The following is a 23,271-nucleotide window of genomic DNA, read 5'->3' as shown; positions in this document are numbered from 1 at the left end:
TTACATTTGGAAACATTGAACTTCAATTTTTCACTGTTTGGACCACTTGTATAGCAAAGCAAAATCATTTTCCATATTACTGACACCTCCAGGAATATCAACCCTATTGCGCACTTTTAACATTTTTTTTTATTAATTTTTGAAAGAACCATAACAAACATTTTCACTTAAGACAATGTGGAGCAGAAAGTAAAAGGTGGGGATGAAAAGCTCAACGCAAAACATTTTCACAAGAGAATTTAGAAAATCTAACCAAACAAACAAATAAACAGTAAAAGAAAAAAAAAGGGAGGGGGGGGGGAGGTGTGCCCGTGGGTCTCCAGTGCTCCGAGGAACTGCTCTGCTAGGGGGAAGGAAGTTACAGCGGGGGGTCCCCAGTAAGTTCGCGGTTGAGGTACCAGGTCGTCTTATTTGTTCTTGTATTTTGTTGGGTAATGTCTCTATGAAGCTTTCCCAGACCAAGAAGAAGTTTTTCACCCTGCGTTCTTTTAATATAGCTGCTTCCACCCAGTCAATTCGGAATATATACAAGAGTTTGTCGAATAGTTTACATGACGGTGTCTGTGGCGAGATCCACAGCTGCAGGATCAGCGGGTGGGGACCGAGTTTTCTCGGTCCCCACCCGCATTTAAATTGTTTGGGGTCTATCCACCCGAAAACACCCCATTGTGCATTGTATGGTACAAAGTTCACTCGATGCGTCTTGGCAAAATGTTCCACTATCTTCCAAAATCCCTGGATTATCGGGCATTGCCATAAGCAGTGTGTGAGGTCCGCCTCAGGGCATCCGCACTTAAAGCATGAGGATGTGGGAAATATTCCCATTTTGTGGCCCCTCGTCGGGGAAATATAAGAGCGGTGACATATGCGGAGGGTCTTTCTATGCATCTTGCTGCGGGTAGTGTTTTAATGGAGTATTCCAGCATGGTAAGGAGATGCGGTATCGCCAGATCGGGACAATGGTGAAGCCACTGAGGCAACCCTGTGGTTTGGGTTGTCTAGTCCAATGAAGAGTAGAGGTAACAAAACGTGTGAGATATCTGTTGTTTAGCTGTTGTCGGTCTCTTCAATAGCCGGAGGAATATGATGTCCCATTCCTCTGGCGGTAGGTTTTTTTAGGTACTTGCAGAGGAAGCTTGGAGATATGCAATTTGGGGGAAGGTAACATCTGGGTATTTATCCCGTAAGTCTTGCAGCGTTAAGGGCGATTTTTTAGCAATGTCATGTAAGTGATATATGGAGGTAAGTCCTTGTTGGTGCCAGGTTTTGACCATCTTGGAAATTAGGGTTACCTGTCAGCGTGATAAACAGCAAGCAAGTCGGGTGTAAAAATTTTCCAGTTTTCTGTCTATATTATAAAATAATCCTGACATCTTGCAGTTCTCATTCTCACCACTGGGGCTTAAACTAAGCTGAGACTTCTGGTTGAGTCTGTGGGGATAAGAGGAGGCTGCTGTAAAGTGATCTGTACAGGATTGCAGCGTCATAGACAATAGCCGCTCCCTGTGGAATGACCTCTTCACAGGTCACAGAGCACGCTCAGTAATGTCTCACATTCATCTCAAGGGGACAGAGTCTATCTATTGTCATCTATGTCCATGAGTTGTGCTTTAAAGCATGTCACTAAATGCTGTTAAGAACGGCCCGGGCAATATGGCCGCCCCCATAACAATGTACAAAAAGCCAAAGAAAAAAATTAAAGCCAGAAAATAGAAACAGATTAGAATAAAAGAAAAAGTTTTAGTATCTGATTCTAATCAGTAAAAGAACGTTTAGGTGACACCTCCCCTTTAAATGTAACGTGTGGCCAAGAGGGTAGATACTGATAAGAAACATGTAATGCCCCTTATACATCAATTTCTACCATATTTGTTTGCCAGCAGTCACAACTATGAAGGACTTTTATAATTATCCCACACTGTATGGGCCTGTGTGGTAGGTTATCACTGTGTCCTGGGCTGTAACCACACCAGATAGGCATGATTGACAGCTTAGGCAGGGCTGAGGTCATCTGGTTATGACCAGAAGAATCTTTATGCTTGCACACATGTGTCCTTATGGGCGTCTGGTTCTCTTGTCTCCACCAGGTGATGTTACAGAAGCTACTTGCATAATGATTGTTGTGGGCATGCTCAGGACCTTGGGAAAAAGAGATCTGTCCGGCTGCTGCGTACCCCTCCCATCTCCATAGACAACACTTCAATGTTCAACTGAGTCTAACATCATGTGTACAGGTGGATCTAGAGGTGATCTGCATTTGGCGGTTCTGCACAGTACAATGGAGATCACAAGGGCCCCAGCAGATGGACCCATTATGATCATATAGATATTCCCTATTGAGTGGGAAGATCCTTTAAATAATGTATTACAAGCCTTCCAGGCAGTTCCTATGGACCTGGGGCACATCTGGTCAGGATCATTCACATGATTGGAGCAAACCGTTTAAACCTATAGACCAATAGTCCCGCCATTAAAGGGGAACTCCAGCGAAAATCGTTTTCATTCAAATCAACTGGTGTCAGAAAGCTATAAAGATTTGTAATTTACTTCTGTTCAAAAATCTTGTCTTCCAGTACTTATCAGCTGCTGTATGTCCTGCAGGAAGTGGTGTATTCTCTCCAGTCTGACACAGTGCTCTCTGCCGCCACCTCTGTCCATGTCAGGAACTGTTCAGAGCAGCAGCAAATCCCTATAGAAAACCTCTCTATACCTCTATAACTTTCTGACACCAGATGATTTGAAAGAAAAATATTTTTGCCGGAGTACCCCTTTACATGATTTCGTGGCTCCACAGTAACGCAGCCAATAACACAGTTCAGAGTGATTCCTCACTATGGTTAGATACGATTTTATCCTTAGAAAGACTTCGCTTTCCGTATTTACGAGTGAACGGTGACTCATGAAAGTGTTTAAAGTTGTCAGATTAATCGACACCAATTACCCAGATTTAGCGCTTCAAACATGTCATTGAAACTGATCCGCTTTGATGCTGGGAAGAACTTTTTAGAAATGTCAATAGGTGCAAGGATGTCACTTCAAAGGGCCCGGCGTGTTCCCAGCCTCCTGTGACTAAGGTGGCGGCTGCCCGGGAACACTTACCTGCGTGCTGTCACTTCCAGCAGAATCCTCTGACATCATGTGGCAGCCATGCACTGAGGCAATATTAATGGATAACTACCCCTCCCCGCCAATTGGACATAATACCACCAATAATAATACAATCTTACCTTTGCTCACGCAAATTCTGGAATCAAAGAATAGAGGGCGTCACCTGGTCCATTATGGAGGATTTTCAGTAGTAATAGTAATGGACGCTATTGATAGAATGAAGAGATCACCCACGACTGCCACCTCACTAACCCTGCTTTAATGGGTAGATCTTCCCCGACCACCCTCCCCCCATATGTTGCACATTCCAATATAGGGGACTTTTGGAAATCTAAAGTATATATACACATCAGAATTGGTCCAGTTTTTTGTTTTTTGTTTTTTTTTTACTCTCCCCCTCGCTGCAAGCTGGCACATATACTTACCAATGATGATCAGTGTCCCACGGCGCGGTTACGTTACGGTCCTACAGCATCGATTGGATCCCGTCTGCACCCTTGTGACCTCTCCAGCTTCAGCTTTGCAGCTCAGGAGGCCGGCAGTCAGGGTCTCCAGTGTGTCTGTAGGAGAGCGCTCTCAAAGACCCCGACTTCCGGCCTACAATACACCTGAAGAAAGAAGAGGGGTCAGAAGAGGTGTGACGTCACCACCAGCGCTGTAGGACCAGACCGAAGCCGCAATGCGGTACAATCATTGGTAAGTATATGTGCCAGCCGGCGGGGGGTGGGGGCTGGGGAAGCACTGCCATCCCCATTAGTGATCAAGCCTACCCCCGACCATCTTACCCTATTGTGCAGTTCTCCTATCGGTGCTCCAGACTGACGACCACATTGCTTACAGCGCGGGAACTGCACAGAGGAAGAAGGTAAGAGACATACTATCCTCCTCTGTGCCCCGTGTCCAGGAAGATAATTCGGCTTCAGAAATGTCCTTGTCTGCAGTTTGTTACTGGAGGCGACTACATTGACCAGATAGATTAATAGGGCCTAAGGTCCTGGCCCATGGATGCATGCTTCTGCCTGTACCCTAATGACAATGCAATTCACACACAAATACCAGTCTACCAGGAAAGTCCTATGTCCATGGTCAAGGACACATACCTGGAGTTGTATTTTGGCCACTGCAGTCATACTTTCCAGGTCTTAAAGGGATGTTCTGTCTGCTGTTTATCCACAGGACAGGGGATAACAAGCCTATCGCTGGAGGTGTGATGGCTGGGACAATAGGGATGCAATCATTCCGCAATTCCTGTTACACTCACCGCGCTTACGTACCATTCATCCGCTATAGGGCGGACTTTTTATGACTCCTAAACTCTGAAACATTGGGCGGCCCCATGGAGAACATATGGAGTGCGGGTGCAGTCAGCTCTCCTTTCATTTAGTGGGTGATTGCATCCCCATTGTCAGGATTGATGGGATCCCAATGGTCAGACCCCAAGTGATAAGCTTGTCTGGGGATAACAAGCTGAGAAGGGAATCCCTCTCTAACCCCTTCACACAGAGTCTGGCTTGTTCTAGCTTAGCCCGGCTATGTGTTTGCTGCACTCAGTGATCAGATAACAGGTTGTGATCAGTCAGAGTAATTGGTGACCTCTATTACCTGACTCCCCATACCTGATTATACTACCTGCTCAGTCATCCAGCTAGTGCTGCTACTTTCTCCTGTGTGCTGAGCACTCCATACATTATAAGTGTGAACTATTCCAGATATAAGAACCGGCATTGCTGCATTACCTGGATCTTCTCCAGTTACCTGGGCTGAGTAACTTTACTCTTAAAGGGGTTATCCAGAGCTACAAAAACATGGCTACTTTTTCCCCTCTCGTGTCTCCAGATTGGGTGGGGTTTGGAACTAAATTCCATTGAAGTAAATGGAGCTTAATTGCAAACCACACCTGAAGTGGAGACAAGAGAGGGGGAAAAGTGGCCATGTTTTTGTAGCGCTGGATAACCCCTTTAAAGAGACACTGTCAGCAGGGTTATACTGTCCTCAGGGTAGCATAAACTAGTGACAGAGAAGCTGGATAGGATGATGTATCACTTACATTGCTCTGTGCAGCTGATCCAGAGATCTCCTCCTGAATAACATGGACAATAAGTAGTCCTCTCCATTATGTGCATGAGCTCAGTAGTGCTGGATATTCATGAGAAGCAGAAAACTCCACCCACCAGCTGCTGATTGGCAGTTATCTATCCATGCTGTGTATATACAGCAGCTGTCACTCAGCAGCTGGAGGTGGGGGAGGGTGCGGCAAGAATCCTATTCACCTGCATATTAGGAGAACAGCTGAACAGAATTTTACAAGTGGTACACCAATCTGTCACAAAATGTTTTCCTGATTTATCATGCAAACAGGCAGCAATCATTGCAGAAATCTATACTTGCTGTGGAGCATGGAGCCATGTTCCAGGCTCAGGTCCCGCCTCTTATGGTGCGTTTACACAGAGAGATTTATCTGACAGATTTTGGAAGCCAAAGCCAGCAAAAGAGGAGAAATCTCAGTCTTTCCTTTATGACCTGCTCCCTGTTTACAGTCTTCTCCTGGCTTGGGCTTCCAAAATCTGTCAGATAAATCTCTCTGTGTAAACGCACCATTCGTAAATCCGACAGGGTGCATGGGGGTGGGGATAGGGATTTATTTAAGACCAGCGTACGAGTGTGTCGTTCTTGTTAAATCTTCCCCTTTGTGTCCAGTGCAGCCAGCGTTCTTTCATTCAGGAAGTAGGACCAGTGCTGGACTGTTTGTTAGCCGTACACACACAGGGACTGACTTGTGTGGCCGTTCACAGCACAGCAGCTTCTTCTCATTGTTATGCCATGCAGGGCCGGCCTTAGGGTAAATGGCGCTCTGTGCGAAACCTTTTTTTAGTGCCCCCCCTTAAGGTAACATAAAGCCTTCCATGTCTCCAGACAACACCCATCACCCAACCCCCCCCGCCATACACACAACTACCACCCCCAGACACCACCCAACTACCAACCCGAGCCCCCCCACCCAACTACCACCCCGAGCCCCCCCACCCAACTACCACCCCGAGCCCCCCCACCCAACTACCACCCCGAGTCCCCCCACCCAACTTCCACGCCAAGCCCCCCCCACCCAACTACCACGCCGAGCCCCCCCACCCAACTACCACCCTTAGCTCCCCACTAACTACAGTCCCCCCACAGATGGAGGCGCTCTGGCAAAAGCACAGCACATCTAACTTCTATTTGTAGTTAGATGTGCAGTGCAGTGCAGCAAGCGCACAGGTCGCACACCCCAAAGGCCGGCCCTAATGCCATGACATAGTGCTGGTGAATGCATATTGGATGGAACAGGCTGGCACTGTGCTGGGTGATGATTTATAGTACACTGCTATAGATGGAATGTGGGAGAGAAGGGGTTACTGATACACTGGGTGTGCAAGGTGTGAGCAGCAATAAAAGAAACAGCAACACAGCAAGAAAATGGTTAAACTAAGAGCTGATGAGGAGGATGATGTTGAGCTAAAGAGAGGGAAAGATTACAATCTCCTACCTCTATCTATCTATCTATCTATCTATCTATCTATCTATCTATCTATCTATCTCCTATCTATCTCCTATCTATCTATCTCCTATCTATCTATCTCCTATCTATCTATCTATCTATCTATCTATCTATCTCCTATCTATCTCCTATCTATCTATCTCCTATCTATCTATCTCCTATCTATCTATCTATCTATCTATCTATCTATCTATCTATCTATCTATCTATCTATCTATCTATCTCCTATCTATCTATCTTCTATCTATCTATCTATCTCCTATCTATCTATCTCCTATCTATCTATCTCCTATCTATCTATCTCCTATCTATCTATCTATCTATCTCCTATCTATCTATCTATCTATCTATCTATCTCCTATCTATCTATCTATCTATCTATCTATCTATCTCTCTCTCTCTATCTATCTATCTATCTATCTATCTATCTATCTATCTATCTATCTATTTATCTCCTATCTATCTCCTATCTATCTATCTATCTATCTATCTATCTATCTATCATCTATCTATCTATCTATCTATTATCTATCTATCTCCTATCTATCTATCTCCTATCTATCTTCTATCTATCTATCTATCTATCTATCTATCTATCTATCTATCTATCTATCTATCTATCTATCTCCTATCTATCTATCTATCTATTTATCTCCTATCTATCTCCTATCTATCTATCTATCTATCTATCTATCTATCTATCTATCTATCTATCTATCTCCTATCTATTGATCTATTGCACTTATGAATACTATAAATTATCTATCGTAATAAGATTCGTTTTGTTATAACACGCTTCTCAGGTCCCTCAACTAAAGCAAACTTTATTATGTATAAATTATGCACATGTATTATGTTAATTGATTTGGTAACTTGGGTTAGTTGAGGTAAATGTTTTTTACATATGGAGTAATAATACAGTATATGGTAACTCCCCATTAGTTACAATGACTTATTTTCCAATAAAGGGGTAGTTCACCCCCCAAAAAATCTTTCAAATCAACTGGTACCAGAAAGTGCCAGAGATTTGTAATTTACTTCTGTTAAAAAAATCTCCAGTCTTCCAGTACTTATCTGCTGCTGTATGTCCTGCAGGAAGTGGTGTATTCTCTCCAGTCTGACACAGTGCTCTCTGCTGCCACCTCTGTCCATGTCAGTAACTGTTCAGAGCAGGAAAGGTTTTCTATGGGGATTTGCTACTGCTCTGGACAGTTCCTGACATGGACAGAGGTGGCAGCAGAGAGCACTGTGTCAGACAGTAGAGAATACACCACTTCCTGCAGGACATACATCAGCAGATAAGTGTGGGAAGACTGAAGATTTTTTTAATAGAAGTAAATTACAAATCTCTAACACTTTCTGGCAGCAGTTGATTTGATAGAACAACATTTTTGGTAAACAACTCCTTAACGACACCAGGCGGACATGTACGCCCTTGGGCCGCTAGGGGAGCTCAGAGGGGGGGGGGGGGCCTGCAGCGACCCCGATCTGAACCGCTGCGATCCCAGCTGCTATCTGCCCAGCTGATATTAAATGCCTGTTTTCCCCCATCCACGGTGGTTTAGTGGCGGGACCGACTCGGCAATCTATTGTTCTCGGCTGCCGAGAGCAATAGATCACCAATCTCCGATATTTATACTGCATAGGTCTTAATGAGCAATCAATGTAATAATACTAGAAGTCCCCCAGGGAAAATAACCCTAACCTCAGGAGGGAATAACCCTAAGCCCAGGGGGAATAACCCTCACCCCAGGGGGAATAACCCTAACCCCAGGGAACTAACTCTAAACCCCAGAAGGAATAACCCTAACCCCAGGGAACTAACTCTAAACCCCAGAAGGAATAACCCTAACCCCAGGGAACTAACTCTAAACCCCAGAAGGAATAACCCTAACCCCCTCTTATGGCTCTACTAGGCATTGCTCCCACCTAGCCAGAATCCTGCTTCACACTGATGAGGGGCAACACCCCGAAACAGCTGTATGTGGATGGTTACCTGGCCTTGGTTTATCCCTTGTCATTACACTGACTTATAGGGCCACTTAATATGGTGGATTTGGTGGTTTCCTAACAGGAGTCGCCCCTTGGCTGGGTCCTTCCCAGAGGGATATCTGGCTAGTCCTGTGTTTTGAGACTCTTCAATGAGGCTCCACGGGCTCCTCTTTTGCATACTCATGTTTCCCAGGGGGCAATGCACCTAGGACTTCACTGCATTGAGCGCTTTTACTAGCAGCCGGCAGTGTTGTCGTTTGGCTGGTCTCCCTGAGTTCAGCAATCTTTTTCTCCTAACCCCAGAGGGAATAACCCTAACCTCAGGGGGAATAACCCTAAGCCCAGGGGGGAATAACCCTAAGCCCAGGGGACTAACTCTAAACCCAGGGGGGAATAACCCTAAGCCCAGGGGGGAATAACCCTAAGCCCAGGGGGGAATAACCCTAAGCCCAGGTGGGAATAACCCTAAGCCCAGGTGGGAATAACCCTAAGCCCAGGTGGGAATAACCCTAAGCCCAGGTGGGAATAACCCTAAGCCCAGGTGGGAATAACCCTAAGCCTAGGGGGAATAACCCTAACCCCAGAGGGGAATAACCCTAACCCCAGGGGGAGTAACCCTAACCCCAGAGGGGAATAACCCTAACCCCAGGGGGAATAACCCTAACCCCTTGGGGAATAACCCTAACCCCTTGGGGAATAACCCTAAGCCCAGCGAGATTAACCCTAACCCCAGGAGGAATACCCCAACCTCAGGGGGAATAACCCTAACCCCAGGGGGACTTCTAGTAAATGTGTAAAAAAAAAAAAATTAGTTTTTTTTTTCTTAATAAAAAAAATCCCCTCCCCTTATAAAAAGTCTTAATCACCCCCTTTTCCCATTTTATAAATAAATAAACATGTTTGGTATCGCCCTGTGTGTTATCGCCCGAACTATTAATTTATCACATTCCTGATCTCGCACGGTACACCGCGTAAGCATAAAAAATTTCCAAAGTGCAAAATTGTGGATTTTTGGTCGCATCAAATCCAGAAAAATTGTAATAAAAAGTCATCAAAAAGACGCATATACGCAAACAAGGTACCGATAGAAAGAACACATCATGGCACAAAAAATGACACCTCACACAGCCCCATAGACCAAAGGATAAAAGCGCTATAAGCCTGGGAATGGAGCGATTTTTAAGGAACATTTATTTTTTTAAAAGGTTTTAATTTTTTAAAAACCATCAAATAAATTAAAAGTTACACAAGTTACATATCGTTGTAATCGTACTGACTTGAGGATTATAGATAACCATTCAGTTTTACCCTTGGGGCGAACGGCATAAACACAAAAGTGAAAAAAAAATGTGTTTTATTTTCAATTTCATCACACATATAACCACACATATAATATTTTATGCAAAAGTACAGCCTGTCATTGCAAAGTACAATTAGTGGTGGAAAAAATAAGGGCTCATGTGGGTATCTAGTGTGTGAAAAAATGCAAGTGTTATGGCCTCTTATGCACAAGGAGGAAAAAATGAAAGGGCAAAAATGGAAATTGGCTCTGTCCTTAAGGGGTTAAATCTAGCTGCCCATAGTATATGATGATAGCCATAACTGTGTATAACAGAGAGAGAGGACTGTTATGGCCGGACACAGGAGGAGTCAATCTATTGTATCAGCTTATACACATTTGCTATTACCGTGTTTGCAATCACCCATAAAATCATGTTGCTTTCACTTTTCCTCCCATAAAACTATGTATAAGCTTCTCAAAATTCTGCCTACATATTTAGCTTCATACAGATATGGTTAAAGTGTTTCTAGCGTTTCGTTGGGGGTCTTGATGCCCCATAATAGGTAGAATGATAAGGTAGAAGCACTTAACTGAGCGCTTCTTCTCCCCAGCATCCCCTGCCTCCTGCAGCAAGGAGAGAGACCTGGAGGACAAGCGATCAGCTTAATGCTTCCTCCCATTCCAGTGATCAGTGAGGGTCTTAGCACCTGGACCCCAACCTATTAAAACTTTTAATTTCTCTCAATAATTTGTCAAACTTTTTTATTTATTTTTTATTTTTTTCGTAATAAATATTTTAAGTAATAAGAAATTAAATATACCATTTAAGGAGCAGGAGGTAAAAACATAAAATTTATCAGAATTGTTCCGAATGGAAGGGGGTCTTTATTCTGCTTATTTCATTTAGGGTGCCTTCACACGTATCGTATCGCTGCGTTTTTATCGCTGCGTGTTTGGTGCGATTTTTACATGCAAGTTTTGATCTTCACATAATTTTCATGTGAAAATAAAAACTCGCATGTAAAAATCGCACCAAACACGCAGCGATTAAAACGCAGCGTTAAATACGCAGCGATACGGTACGTGTGAAGGCACCCTTATGGTGCGTTCACACCTACAGGATCTGCAGCTGATTTCATTTAACCCCTTAAGGTCCAAGCCAATTTTCGTTTTTGCGCTTTTGCTTTTTCCATTTTATGTTTAAAAGTCCATAGCGCTTGCATTTTTTCACCTAGAGACGTATATGAGTGCTTATTTTTTGCGAAACCAATTGTACTTTGCAATTACAGGCATAATTTTTCCATAAAATATGTTGTGAAACCGGAAAAAAATCATTTGCGCTGTCAAATTGAAAAAAAAACGAATTTGTTTTGATTTCGGGGAGTTTTGCATTTACGCCGTTCGCCCTATGGTAAAACTGACTTGTTATGCATGTTCCTCAAGTCGTTACGATTACTATGATATATAACATGTATAACTTATATTGTATCGGATGACCTGTAAAAAATTCAAACCATTGTTAACAAATATATGTCACTTAAAATCGCTCCATTCCCAGGCTTATAGCGCTTTTATCCTTTGGTCTATGGGGCTGTGTGAGGTGTCAGTTTTTGCGCCATGATGTGTTCTTTCTACCGGTACCTTGATTGCGCATATACGACTTTTTGATCGCTTTTTATTAAATTTTTTCTGGATTTGATGCGACCAAAAATGCGCAATTTTGCACTTTGGGATTTTTTTTTTGCTTACGCCGTTTACCGTGCGAGATCAGGAATGTGTTTATTTATTTATTAATTTATATTTATAAAATGGGAAAAGGGGGGTGACTTGGTCTTTTATTAGGGGAGGGGATTTTTATTAATAAAAACACTTTTTTACTTTTTTTTTACATGGACTAGAAGCCCCCCTGGGGGGCTTGTATATACACAGCAAAGATCCATGAGATCGGTCATAGATTGCTATGGCCTGCTGCAGGCCATAGCAATCTACTGCCGAGCCGGGATCAGCGTCATTCCGACGCTGAGGCCCGGCACGGCCAGAAGAACGGGAGATCCGTGCCACTAGACACCAGGGATGTTGTGCATAAAGCACTTCAATGCAGCTGTCAGGTTTGACAGCTGCATTGAAGTGCTTAATTAGCCGGCGCGGCAACGGGACCCGCGCCGGCTAATAGAGGCACTGCCCGGCTGCACGTGTCAGCCGGGATCAGCGCCGTTCAGAGCGGGGTCCCGGCGGGACCCCGCTCTGAACACCCCCCGCGGCGCCATGACGTATCAGATACGTCATGGGTCGCTAAGGGGTTAAATAACTGAACACAGCATCAAATCTGCTGCAGATCCTGTAGGTGTGAACGTACCCTTAGAGTGTTTTTTCCTCCACGCCAAATTTATCAGAATAGCCCAAGCACCGTCATAAATTTGGCGTGAACGAGTGGCTGCACCATTTCACCCATTAAAGCATTTGTAACCGCGGTCCGCACTGGAGTGGCTTTGCGCCATTTGTGCCTTTTTTGCACCACTTTATAAAAATAGTTACATTTGTGAAATTAGCTGCGGCAGAATACAGAAGTCCCCGGAGACCTATTGTCAGAACAGACTGGAGGGGCCAAAACTAGGGATGGTCCAAACCTGCCGAGGTTCTGGTTTGTACGAGCCCGGACTCTCAGCAATGATTCCCGCTGTCTTAAACCTCCGTGGAGAGGGTGGATACAGCGGGAGGACCGCCTGGAAAACCGGAATACAGCCACAGCTATAGACTGTGTCCCAGTTTTCCAGGCGGTCTTCCCTCTTTATCCACCTTCTCCACGGAGGTTTAAGACAGCGGGAATCATTGCCGAGAGTCCGGGCTCGTACAAACCAGAACCTCGGCAGGTTCAGACCATCCCTAGCCAAAACCATTAAAATTTGTACAAAATCAAGTGCTTGCACAAAAATTTGCAACTTTTTCTAAACAATGATAAATTCCCCCAGATTGTTTGTTTTCTGTTTTTCCTTGTGTTCTAATATGAGACTGTTTGTTTCTTTTGTCGACTTTCAGAGTCTTTTGCGGCAGCGAATAGATTGGACGATGTGAGCGAAGCTTTTGTGGATCTTTCTTTGAGTCAGCAAGAAAGGACGTCGTCTGGGGGCTCTATGAGAAGCGGCACAGGCAGCAGGTAAATCTAATATACAGCCAACAGCAGAAGATGTATTAGAGGAAGTGTCATGTAGCGAGGTCACATGACAGTAGTATATACAAGGAGAGGGAGGAGCCAGAGACGTCACAACTAGAGATGAGCGAACCGGGTTCGGGTTCGAGTCGATCCGAACCCGAACGTTCGGCATTTGATTAGCGGCGGCTGCTGAACTTGGATAAAGCTCTAAGGTTGTCTGGAAAACATGGATACAGCCAATGACTATATCCATGATTTCCACATAGCCTTAGGGCTTTATCCAAGTTCAGCAGCCACCGCTAATCACATGCCGAAAGTTCGGGTTCGGATCGACTCCAGCTGCTCCAGGTTCGCTCAACTCTAGTCACAACTGTGGCTACAACGTGTAAATGTGACTGCAGCTAACCAGGAGAAGATAAAAAGTAATAAGGCAGACGTCATCTATCATCAGGATTGATTAGAAACAAAAAACTAAACAATTCTGGACAAACCCTTTAAAGGAATGCGTCATCAGAAAATGACTTATTGTATAAATAATATTTTTATGTTAAACAGATTTTTTTAAGAATTTTTGGTGACTTTTTTCTAATTTCCCATTTTTCTATCTATATTATAAAATAATCCTGATATCTTGCAGTTCTCATTTTCACCACTGGGGCTAAAACTAAGCTGAGACTTCCTGTTGTGTCTGTGGTGATAAGAGGAGGCTGCTGTAAAGTGATCTGTACAGCATTGCAGTATCATGTGACACCAGTTGATAGAGGAGACGATAGCAGCTCCCTGTGGAATGACCTCATCACAGGTCACAGAGCGCTCAGTAATGTCTCACATTCATATAAAGGGGACAGTCTGTGTATTGTTTTCTATGTCAATAAATACTGTTAAGAACAGCTCACACAACATGGCCGCCCCCATAACAATGTACCGAAAGTGAAAATAAAAAAAATTACAGTCAGACAATGGAAACAGATTAGAATAACAAAAAAAACAACAAGTTTTAGTATCTGAGTCCAATCAGTAAGAGAAAGTTTAGGTGACACTTTCCCTTTAAGGCTTCATGCACAAGCTCAGTGACAAAAAAAAAAACAGCAAAGGGAGTTTTAAAAACTTCACAAACCCTTAAAGGGGGGCTCAGATTTAATGAAATAATTTTTTTTCGACTGCAAACCTCCTATAATGTCTGTGCAGTACACTTTAGATTGGTAATATTGTTTTTGTCCTACAGTCTGCATAGAAATCCATACAAGTTGCCTCTAACACTGTGACACGTGATTGTACTTTCCCATGGAAGACACAGACCTAGGCTTGTTATCTTACTGTCATGGCCATGTATTCCAGCAATGGGTTGGCAGCATGTGTTTGACAGCCACACATTGATATGCAGACATCCATGAGTCAGAGGCATGCAGAATGGCAGCCCTGGTTAGTACATATTAGCATTTCTCTGTGTGAGTGGTTTATAATGGCTTTACCTGTGGTGTCACAGTGTCCGCTCATGGACACAGCTTCTTAAAGGGATTGTTCACCAAAAATGTTTTTTTTTTCTTTCAAATCAACTGGTGCCAGAAAGTGCCAAAGATTGTAAATTTACTTCTATTAAAAAATCTGGTCTTCCAGTACTTATCAGCTGCTGTATGTCATGCAGGAAGTGGTGTATTCTCTGCAGTCTGGAAAGCAGGAGAGGTTTTCTATGGGGATTTTCTACTGCTCTGGACAGTTCCTGACATGGCAGCAGAGAGCACCGTGTCTTAATGGAAAGAATACACCACTTCCTGCAGGACATACAGCAGCTGATAAGTACTAGAAGACTGGAGATTTTTTTTAAATAGAAGTAAATTACAAATCTCTGGCACTTTCTGATTTTATTTTGTGAACTACCCCTTTAAAGCCCTTGTGTCCCCAGCTAGTGTTTGGCAGAGGCTACTGATGACATAAGCATACTTAGTCAAACTTATTAGGAACCTGGGTTTGGGATATCTATCAGCCAAAAGAATAGTGGTGAAAGGGAGTTGAACTGCAGTACCGGCCTTGACCACTGCACAGTGCTTGGCGCTGTCTGCTTCCATCTCTATTTTACTGTGTGCATCGGCAGCAGGGCTCAGGCGATCAGCTGATTGGTGGAGGGACCTTCACTAATCTCGTACTGATGACTTTCCTTGAGGATAGGCCAACAATACATTTCCCCTGTAAATAACTGTAAGCGCCAGCACCGTGTCTCAGCCACTAATTCACAATGAAGGGATTTTAGTCACAGACTTAATGATAAAGGAGAAGCTTCTTACAATTTACCTTTCTTTAGAGGCGATACATTAGCTGTACACCGAGGTTTGGATTTCACTGCTTCTGTTTTGCCAGCATTTTAGTTTATTAAGTTTAAGATCATTAAAAACGGAATCTTCCATTTCCGCCTTATTTGCACATAGAGCGAGGATCTCTTCTTCTACAAATATATAGACCCGTATCCTTTTACCTAAGATACCGAGGACAAAGGAGGCGTCTGACATCCAGACTTCACCAAACGTCTTCTCTAGAGTTGGACGTTCCTCGCGCCAAAACAAACTCTTAGCTGACAGGGAAGCTTGACAATCCTTTTCCCTTAATCTGACTTGGCCCATCCCAGAATGACCTTGTTTACTCATCGCAAAGTCTTTGAGTGCATTTTAACTTGGCACAAAAACAGGACATGTGGCATCTCCAACCCGGGCCTTGGTATCTCGAGATATGCGTAATGCTTGAAAGAAATTTCCTGTATGTCATAACGTATTGTTTAACCCCTTCACTGCTGTTTTTCCATGCCCATTGGTATTTTTTGTTTTTAGATTTGGCACGTTTTGTGCCTTAGGCCATGTTCACACACAGTATTTTGATATTTTTTTTAACCAAAACCAGGAGTGGGTTGAAAACGCAGAAACTGTGCAAATCTTTCCATTATAATTTTCCACTCCTGATTTTGGCTACAGATACTGACTAGAAATACTGTGTGCGAACATGGCCTTATAATGTATTGATAAAAAAAGATGCAAAATAGATATTTATGTAAGAGTGTACAAGAAGCCGCTAAATAATTTCCTGCTCCTTACACACTCAGGGTAATCGTGTCAATCAGAAAGTGACCCATTGATCAGTGCCAGGCAGCAGCTGCCAAGGCTAATAAAATAATGGGGTGCATCAAAAGAGGTATAGATGCTAAAGATGAGAACATAGTTTTGCCTCTTTATAAATCACTGGTCAGACCACATATGGAATACTGTCTACAGCATCGGGCACCGGTATATAAGAAGGACACAGCTGAACTGGAGCGGGTGCAGAGGAGGGCAACAAAGGTCATTAAGGGAATGGGGGGGTTACAGTACCGGGACAGGTTATCACGCTTGGGGTTATTTACGCTAGAAAAAAGACTTCTTAGGGGCGATCTGATCACAATGTACAAATATATGAATGGACAGTACAGAGATTTTTGTAGGGGTCTCCTTACTCCTAGGTCTGTAAGCATGACAAGGGGGCATCCTCTACGTCTAGAGGAAAGAAGATTTCATCATCAGCATCGACGCGGGTTCTTTACTGTACGAGCGGTACGACTGTGGAACTCTCTGCCACATGATGTTGTCATGGCCGATTCATTAAATAAGTTCAAGGGAGGCCTGGATGCTTTTCTTGACCAATATAATATTACAAGTTATGGGCATTAGATTTCCAGTGATACGTTGATCCAGGGATTATTCTGGTTGCCATTGGAGTCGGGAGGGAGTTTTCTCCCTGTGATGGGGCAATTGTCGTTTGCCTCATAGGGGTTTTTGCCTTCCCTAGATCAACACAGTACTATTTCCTTAGGTTGAACCTGATGGACTCTTGTCTTCTTTCAACCTTATTTACTATGTTACTATGTATGTTACTATTGTTTATATCAAGTTTTTATGTTAGTGTCCCTGTCGTTTTACAAAACTTTTGATGTCATAGAGACAACATAGAGACATGTCAAAAGTTTTGATCGGTCCGGGTCTGAGTGTTTAGGGGGGGGGAGGTATGGTCAGGTCTGGTGTGGCTGTGATGCCTGGAGCTATTACCTACCTATTTCCTTTAGACAATATACAGACTGCTCTTATCATTGATTTAATCTGGAAATGTATGTTTTAAGCAGTTAAAAACCATGGAAAAATGCGATTCAGACAATGTTTTTTTCATGTAGAGAAATGAATGTGGGCGAAACCACTCTCCTCCACGCTCCGCAAGATGGGGCGTCTTCAGGTTTAGTGCCTAGGGCAGCAGCAGCTGTTAATACGGTCCTGGCTCTATGCAGCCTGACTGATCACATTACACAGAGTCGGGAAAGAAGAGTCACGGCTCCGGGGTGTAGTCAGGGCTCCTGGGGTGTAGTCAGGGCTCCCGGGCTGTAGTCATGGCTCCCGGGCTGCAGTCATGGCTCCCGGGCTGTAGTCACGGCTCTTAGGCTGTAGTCAGGGCTCCCGGGGTGTAGTCACGGCTCCCGGAGTGTAGTCACAGCTCTTAGGCTGTAGTCAGGGCTCCCGGGGTGTAGTCACAGCTCTTAGGCTGTAGTCAGGGCTCCCGGGCTGTAGTCACAGCTCTTAGGCTGTAGTCAGGGCTCCCGGGGTGTAGTCACAGCTCTTAGGCTGTAGTCAGGGCTCCCGGAGTGTAGTCACAGCTCTTAGGCTGTAGTCAGGGCTCCCGGAGTGTAGTCACAGCTCTTAGGCTGTAGTCAGGGCTCCCGGACTGTAGTCACGGCTCCCGGAGTGTAGTCACAGCTCTTAGGCTGTAGTCAGGGCTCACGGGCTGTAGTCTTGGCTCCCGGAGTGTAGTCACAGCTCTTAGGCTGTAGTCAGGGCTCCCGGAGTGTAGTCAGGGCTCCCGGAGTGTAGTCACGGCTCCCGGGCTGTAGTTGCTGCTCCCGGGCTGTAGTTGCTGCTCCCGGAGTGTAGTCACGGCTCACTGGCTGTAGTCACGGCTCCCTGGCTGTAGTCAGGGCTCACTGGCTGTAGTCACGGCTCCCTGGCTGTAGTCATGGCTCCCTGGCTGTAGTCATGGCTCCCTGGCTGTAGTCATGGCTCCCGGGCTGTAGTCACAGTCCGGCCTAGGATCCTGCACGGTTGTCAGTAGAAGCTGATCTACAAGACCAAGAATCTGGCAGACTTAGGGCCTTATTACACCGGGAAAATTATTGGGTGAAAAATCGGTAAATTGTTCAAATGTATGAGACAATCTTCCCGTGTGTATGCAGCAACGATCAAGCAACTAACAACAATGTGTTCATGTGTCATTGATCACATCCTTTGAGCTGAATTTAAAATCCTCATTAAAGTGTCACTTTGTAATTGGGTTTATTAGCCGAAAAATGCATTTTTATAATGAAAAATCAGTTTGAAGCCCTCCCCCCTGTCTTCATGGTTCACTATGGAGAGGGGAGGGGTTGAGGGAGATAAGGCACCAAAACAGGAAAACAAAGAGTTAATTTACAGCTACATCACCGGGCTATCTCCTGTGACATCAACACTGACCTCTGAATACCGTCTTTCATACAGCTCCCGTTGTGTAATTCTTTTTTCTCAGCTGACGACTAATCTCCCTCCTCCCCCCTCCGCTCTCCATAGGTTACACAGGGCCCGACTGGGGTAAAAAAGTCGAGATTTCCTGATAATGAGCAGTGGATGAGAGAGAGGGGGGGGGACGACCTGGGGAAAGTCTTTTTGAATGCAGATAATGGCATATTTGCCTAATAAACCCAATTACAAAGTTTCTTAAAATCGCCTGGACTATCGATTTCTGCAAAAAAAACAAAACAACAGTGAAATTTAATCATTCGCTAATCGTCCGCAGATCTTTCGGGGTATGTACACACCGTTTGTCCGTTACTATGACCGTTTGTAGTCTAGAAAGTACAAACAATTGTAATTGCGATTGTAGCTGACGACTATTGTTCTGTGTATTATGGTGAATGATTTCAGGTCATTCGCACCCGTTTGCCATCGTTAATCAGAGGGGGGGGGAATCACTTTGCCTAATAGGATCCATAGATTTTAAAACTTCCCTCAGCTTCTTCATCAGCTTCTCCAGTAGTCGGAGCGCAGCTCTCCTAACATGTCTGATTTAGTAAATTACCCATAAAACAACTATTGTGGAGCCTCATTTCTGAGACCCCTGCATTGTGCTCTTCTGCTGTTATTCTTCCTATTCATTCCTATTCCTATTCATCCCATGAGAAATAGGAACAGTAGCAGCAAGGGATTTAACCCTATAAAAAAATTAAAGGGATTGTTCACCAAATCTTTCAAATCAACTGGTGCCAGAAAGGGCTAGAGATTTTTCATTTACTTCTATGGAAAAAAAAAATCTTGTCTTCCAGTAATTATCAGCTGCTGTTTGTCCTGCAGGAAGTTGTGTATTCTTTCCAGTATGGAGAGCAGGAGAGGTTTTCTATGGGGATTTGCTACTGCTCTGGACAGTTTCTGACGTGGACAGAGGTGGCAGCAGAGAGCACTGTGTCAGACTGGAGAAAATACACCACTTCCTGCAAGACATACAGCAGCTGATAGGTACTGCAAGATTGGATTTAAAAAAAAAAATATAGAATTAAATTACAAATCTCTTGCATTTGCTGGGACTAGTTGATTTGAAAAAAAAAAAATCGGGGGGGTTCAATTGTTTTGTAAAACCGGTAACTTTTAGGATGAATCTGACAGAGAGCATAGTTGTTGTTTGTTACTATAACCTGCTTCCCAGCCCCTGACTGTATAGACACAAAGCCCACAGGGACAAGGGACGGATCTGGTCTCTCTCGGTGGCTACTTTAGGTTCCCAGTAACATCTGTGTATTATAAAGAGGAATCTGTGCGCCCCCAGTAGCCATCCCATGCCGGCTGTCCCGACCAGTCAACTAAATACACAAGGTGAAGAGCGTAATAACCCCATTCATTGCATATATTATATGTATTTAAGGTTTCTTCTGTCCGGCTCCTTCCCCCGAGGACATTTATTATACTGGGGGATTAGCCTGAAATTTTACTGAAGATTAAAGAAAAAAAAGTATTGTGAAGGATTTGTTTAATGGTAGTCAGACGGCATTAGATATTCTAAGAAACGTACTGCTTATTCTGATTATAACAGGATTCCTATTAACATAAATGGCCTGTGATTATTCTACACAATGTTCATTTTCCTCCACGTTTTGTTTTTTGTTTTTTTAATAAAATGATTAATATAATTTATCTATATAGTTTAGTAGTTTAGGTATCTGATGATATCAGGAACCAGCTATCACTCCTCTTCTCTGGCAATCTTAAGTTTTGTAGTTATTATCGCAATGCTTTAGGTTAAAGAGGTTATCTGGTTGGGTAATATATGTTGAATCACCCCCCACCCATGGAATTAACAATTCATCATCTGTCTCCTCCTTCCCCGAGTTCTGAGCTGCTGATTTCTGCTAAAGACATAGAAAACTGTATCTGAGCTGTTTTGTCCATCTCTGCACTCAACCCCCTGCTGCCCTTTCCTTTCTGAGATGGCTCATGTAAATAACATCCCAGGAGCCCAACCTGGCCGACTGTTTCTGCACTCTGTAATGCCAGGAGGGTTAATCACAGTAAGGTCACAAGTAACTTAACCAGAGATTACCCTACCAGCTTCAGACAGTCTATAAACAGCTGTCAGGGATGTTTTTTTACATGAGCCGTGTCAAAAGGAAGGGGAGACGGAGAGAACAGCTCAGATACAGTTTTCTGTGTCTTCATCAGAAAGCAGCAGATCAGAACTGGGGGAAGGTGAAATAAAAGGTAATGGCATGCTTAGAATGAATTGTTAGTCCCGGAGGAGCGATCCACCCCACTAGACACCAGGGAAGTGCTGCATCGGGTAATTGGATGCAGCTGTCATCTGATTACTGTATTAGCGGGGGCAGCGATCGGACCGTGCCCGCTAATAGCCGCGGCCCTGGGCTACACACGGCACCCGGGACCGCGGCGGCTCAGAGCGGGGTCGCCGCGTGGCCCTGCTCTGAAAACCTCTTGCGGAAAAAGTTGTTTAAAAGTATTTAAAAAACCATTATAACCCCCCCCCCCCCCCCCCCCAGGCCCAAATGAAAGTTTAAAATACCTCCTTGCCCTTTATAAAAATAAAAATATGTAAAAATAAATAAACATTTTACATATTGTAGTGTATAATACTGTACAATACTGTATAACAATATTGCTCTATGGCTGATTTTTTTTTAAATTATATATCAGGAAAAAAATTATAAAAAGTGATCAAAATTTTTCTCTTACACCAATATTATACTAATAAAAACTAGCGATCATCTCGCAAAAAAATGACCCCAACCAGCCCTGTAGGTGGAAAAAGAAAAGCGCTATGGCTCTTAGATGGCGAGGAGGAACATTGCATTAATTTGACCCGGACATCCGTGCTCCAAAGACCTCGGTCATAAATATAAATATACAGAACAAAACAAGCAGAATCAAACAAAAAGAATGTAAGATACAGCCTATTCTCGATGTCCCTCACCTAGTGCTACTGTATTCATATTACTGATCGCACTGTCCCAGCTATCATCAGCAATCCGTCCCCAATCTCTCCCACCTGGATCGGCTTTCTCCATCAACCTCGGCTTCCTTTTAACATAATACATTTGTATATACTTAACAGAATTACATTTCAAATCTATATAACTTTCTGACACCAGTTGATTTGAAAGAAAAATTTATTTGCAGGAGTGCCCCTTTAACGTCTTGAAGAGAACCTATCCCCTAAAACTCACTGCCCCTATTATCATCTCTCCCTATCTATCTATAAAGATACACACTGCCTTTGCAGTCTGTATCTTATACTTTACCCAATCCTGTTTTTCGGCTCAGCAAGGCAGGCGCCGCCATCTTGATTACGTCACTTAGGTTCCACCGCTGGAACGCAAGTGACATAATCAAGATGGCGGCGCCAGCCTTGCTGCAGCGAATGAGAAGATCAGGTAAAGTATAAGATACAGACTGCAAAGGCAATCTGTATCTTCAGGAATAAACTAACAGGGCCAGTCAGGACAGACACACACAGCGATCTTGCGCTGTATAGCGTGAGATGGCTGTGTATTCACAGAGCGGCGGGCAAAGGCTCGTGGGAGCCCTGCCCGCCGCTCTGCATGCCAGGAGTTTCCTGTCGCGCGCCAGTTTTTTTTAAAAGAGCCGGCGCGCAACGGTGAAGAAAAATGGGAATAAATGAAAAACAGGCCTACAAAATTAATTATAATTACAAAAATTGTATTAAAAAAAATGAATAAAATGCAGGAATAAAAAAAAAACCTGTCGTGATTGGTTCTCTTTAACAGTAGGAGCAATCATGGAGGACGGGATAAAAGTGATATTCATTGATCCCTTCTGTCAGGTAGAGAAAAGGAAGTCACACTACCAGAAAATACATATGGATTTTATTCTGATTGAAAATTTCCTGTGAAAAAGTGTGTTATCCTCTTATCCATATGATAGGGGATACCAAGCTGATTAGTGTGGGTCCCAGCAGGGACCCCCTGATCCCAAGAATAGGGACATAATTGACCCTAGAATGAATGGAGCTTTATCTTGTCCACATTCTCTAGATTCACTGATCAGTCTTATTACTTATTCCCTATGGATATTGTCTCCTGATATGCTGCTTTTTTCCTTCCTTTGTTGACAGCTCGTTGTCTTGGCTACCAACCACCACTCTGCTCTAAAAGCTGTGGTCAGACTGAGATAGATAGGAGATGGATTGATAGATAATGTATATATACTGTTCAATATCTATCTATCTATCTATCTACATATACATACATACATATATATATATATATATATATATATATATATATATATATTTTAACCCTATGCAGTGCTATTAGAGCAGAGTGGTGGTCGGTAACCTAGACAAAGTGTAGTTAATAGAAGGTGAAGAGCAGCCTATCAGGAGAAGGAAACAAGTTTGGTAAATAAATGTATGTGCAAAAATATTTAACTTGTCGAGTCCTAGAAGTATATTTATATTAGCTGAGAGGGGATTGTCCCTTTAGGGATTTCTGGGACAGAAGCAAAGAACCTAGAACTTAAAACTCTCCTTTACATATCACAGTCTCATATCACAAATCTCAGTCTTTTTTCTTTGCTTTACTGTAAAATAATAATAAAAAAATGCTTAGTAAGTAACCAAGGCTGAGACGATGAAATAAACCCAATC

At 43.6% G+C, this 23,271-nt stretch overlaps 1 protein-coding gene across 4 annotated transcripts in view; it reads left to right on the top strand.

Moving 5' to 3' along the window:
* Nucleotides 1–23,271, top strand: part of WDPCP (WD repeat containing planar cell polarity effector) — a 209,634-nt gene that overhangs the window by 175,897 nt on the left and 10,466 nt on the right. For all 4 annotated transcript variants that reach the window (XM_069955284.1, XM_069955283.1, XM_069955286.1 and 1 more), the window contains one exon: nucleotides 12,954–13,071. In XM_069955284.1, coding sequence (XP_069811385.1) covers nucleotides 12,954–13,071 — 118 coding nt within the window. The remainder of the gene's footprint in view (nucleotides 1–12,953; nucleotides 13,072–23,271) is intronic.

Source organism: Dendropsophus ebraccatus, chromosome 15 (genome assembly GCF_027789765.1).
Source record: "Dendropsophus ebraccatus isolate aDenEbr1 chromosome 15, aDenEbr1.pat, whole genome shotgun sequence".
NCBI classification, from domain to species: domain Eukaryota; kingdom Metazoa; phylum Chordata; class Amphibia; order Anura; family Hylidae; genus Dendropsophus; species Dendropsophus ebraccatus.
This window is presented reverse-complemented; position numbering and strand designations above follow the sequence as displayed.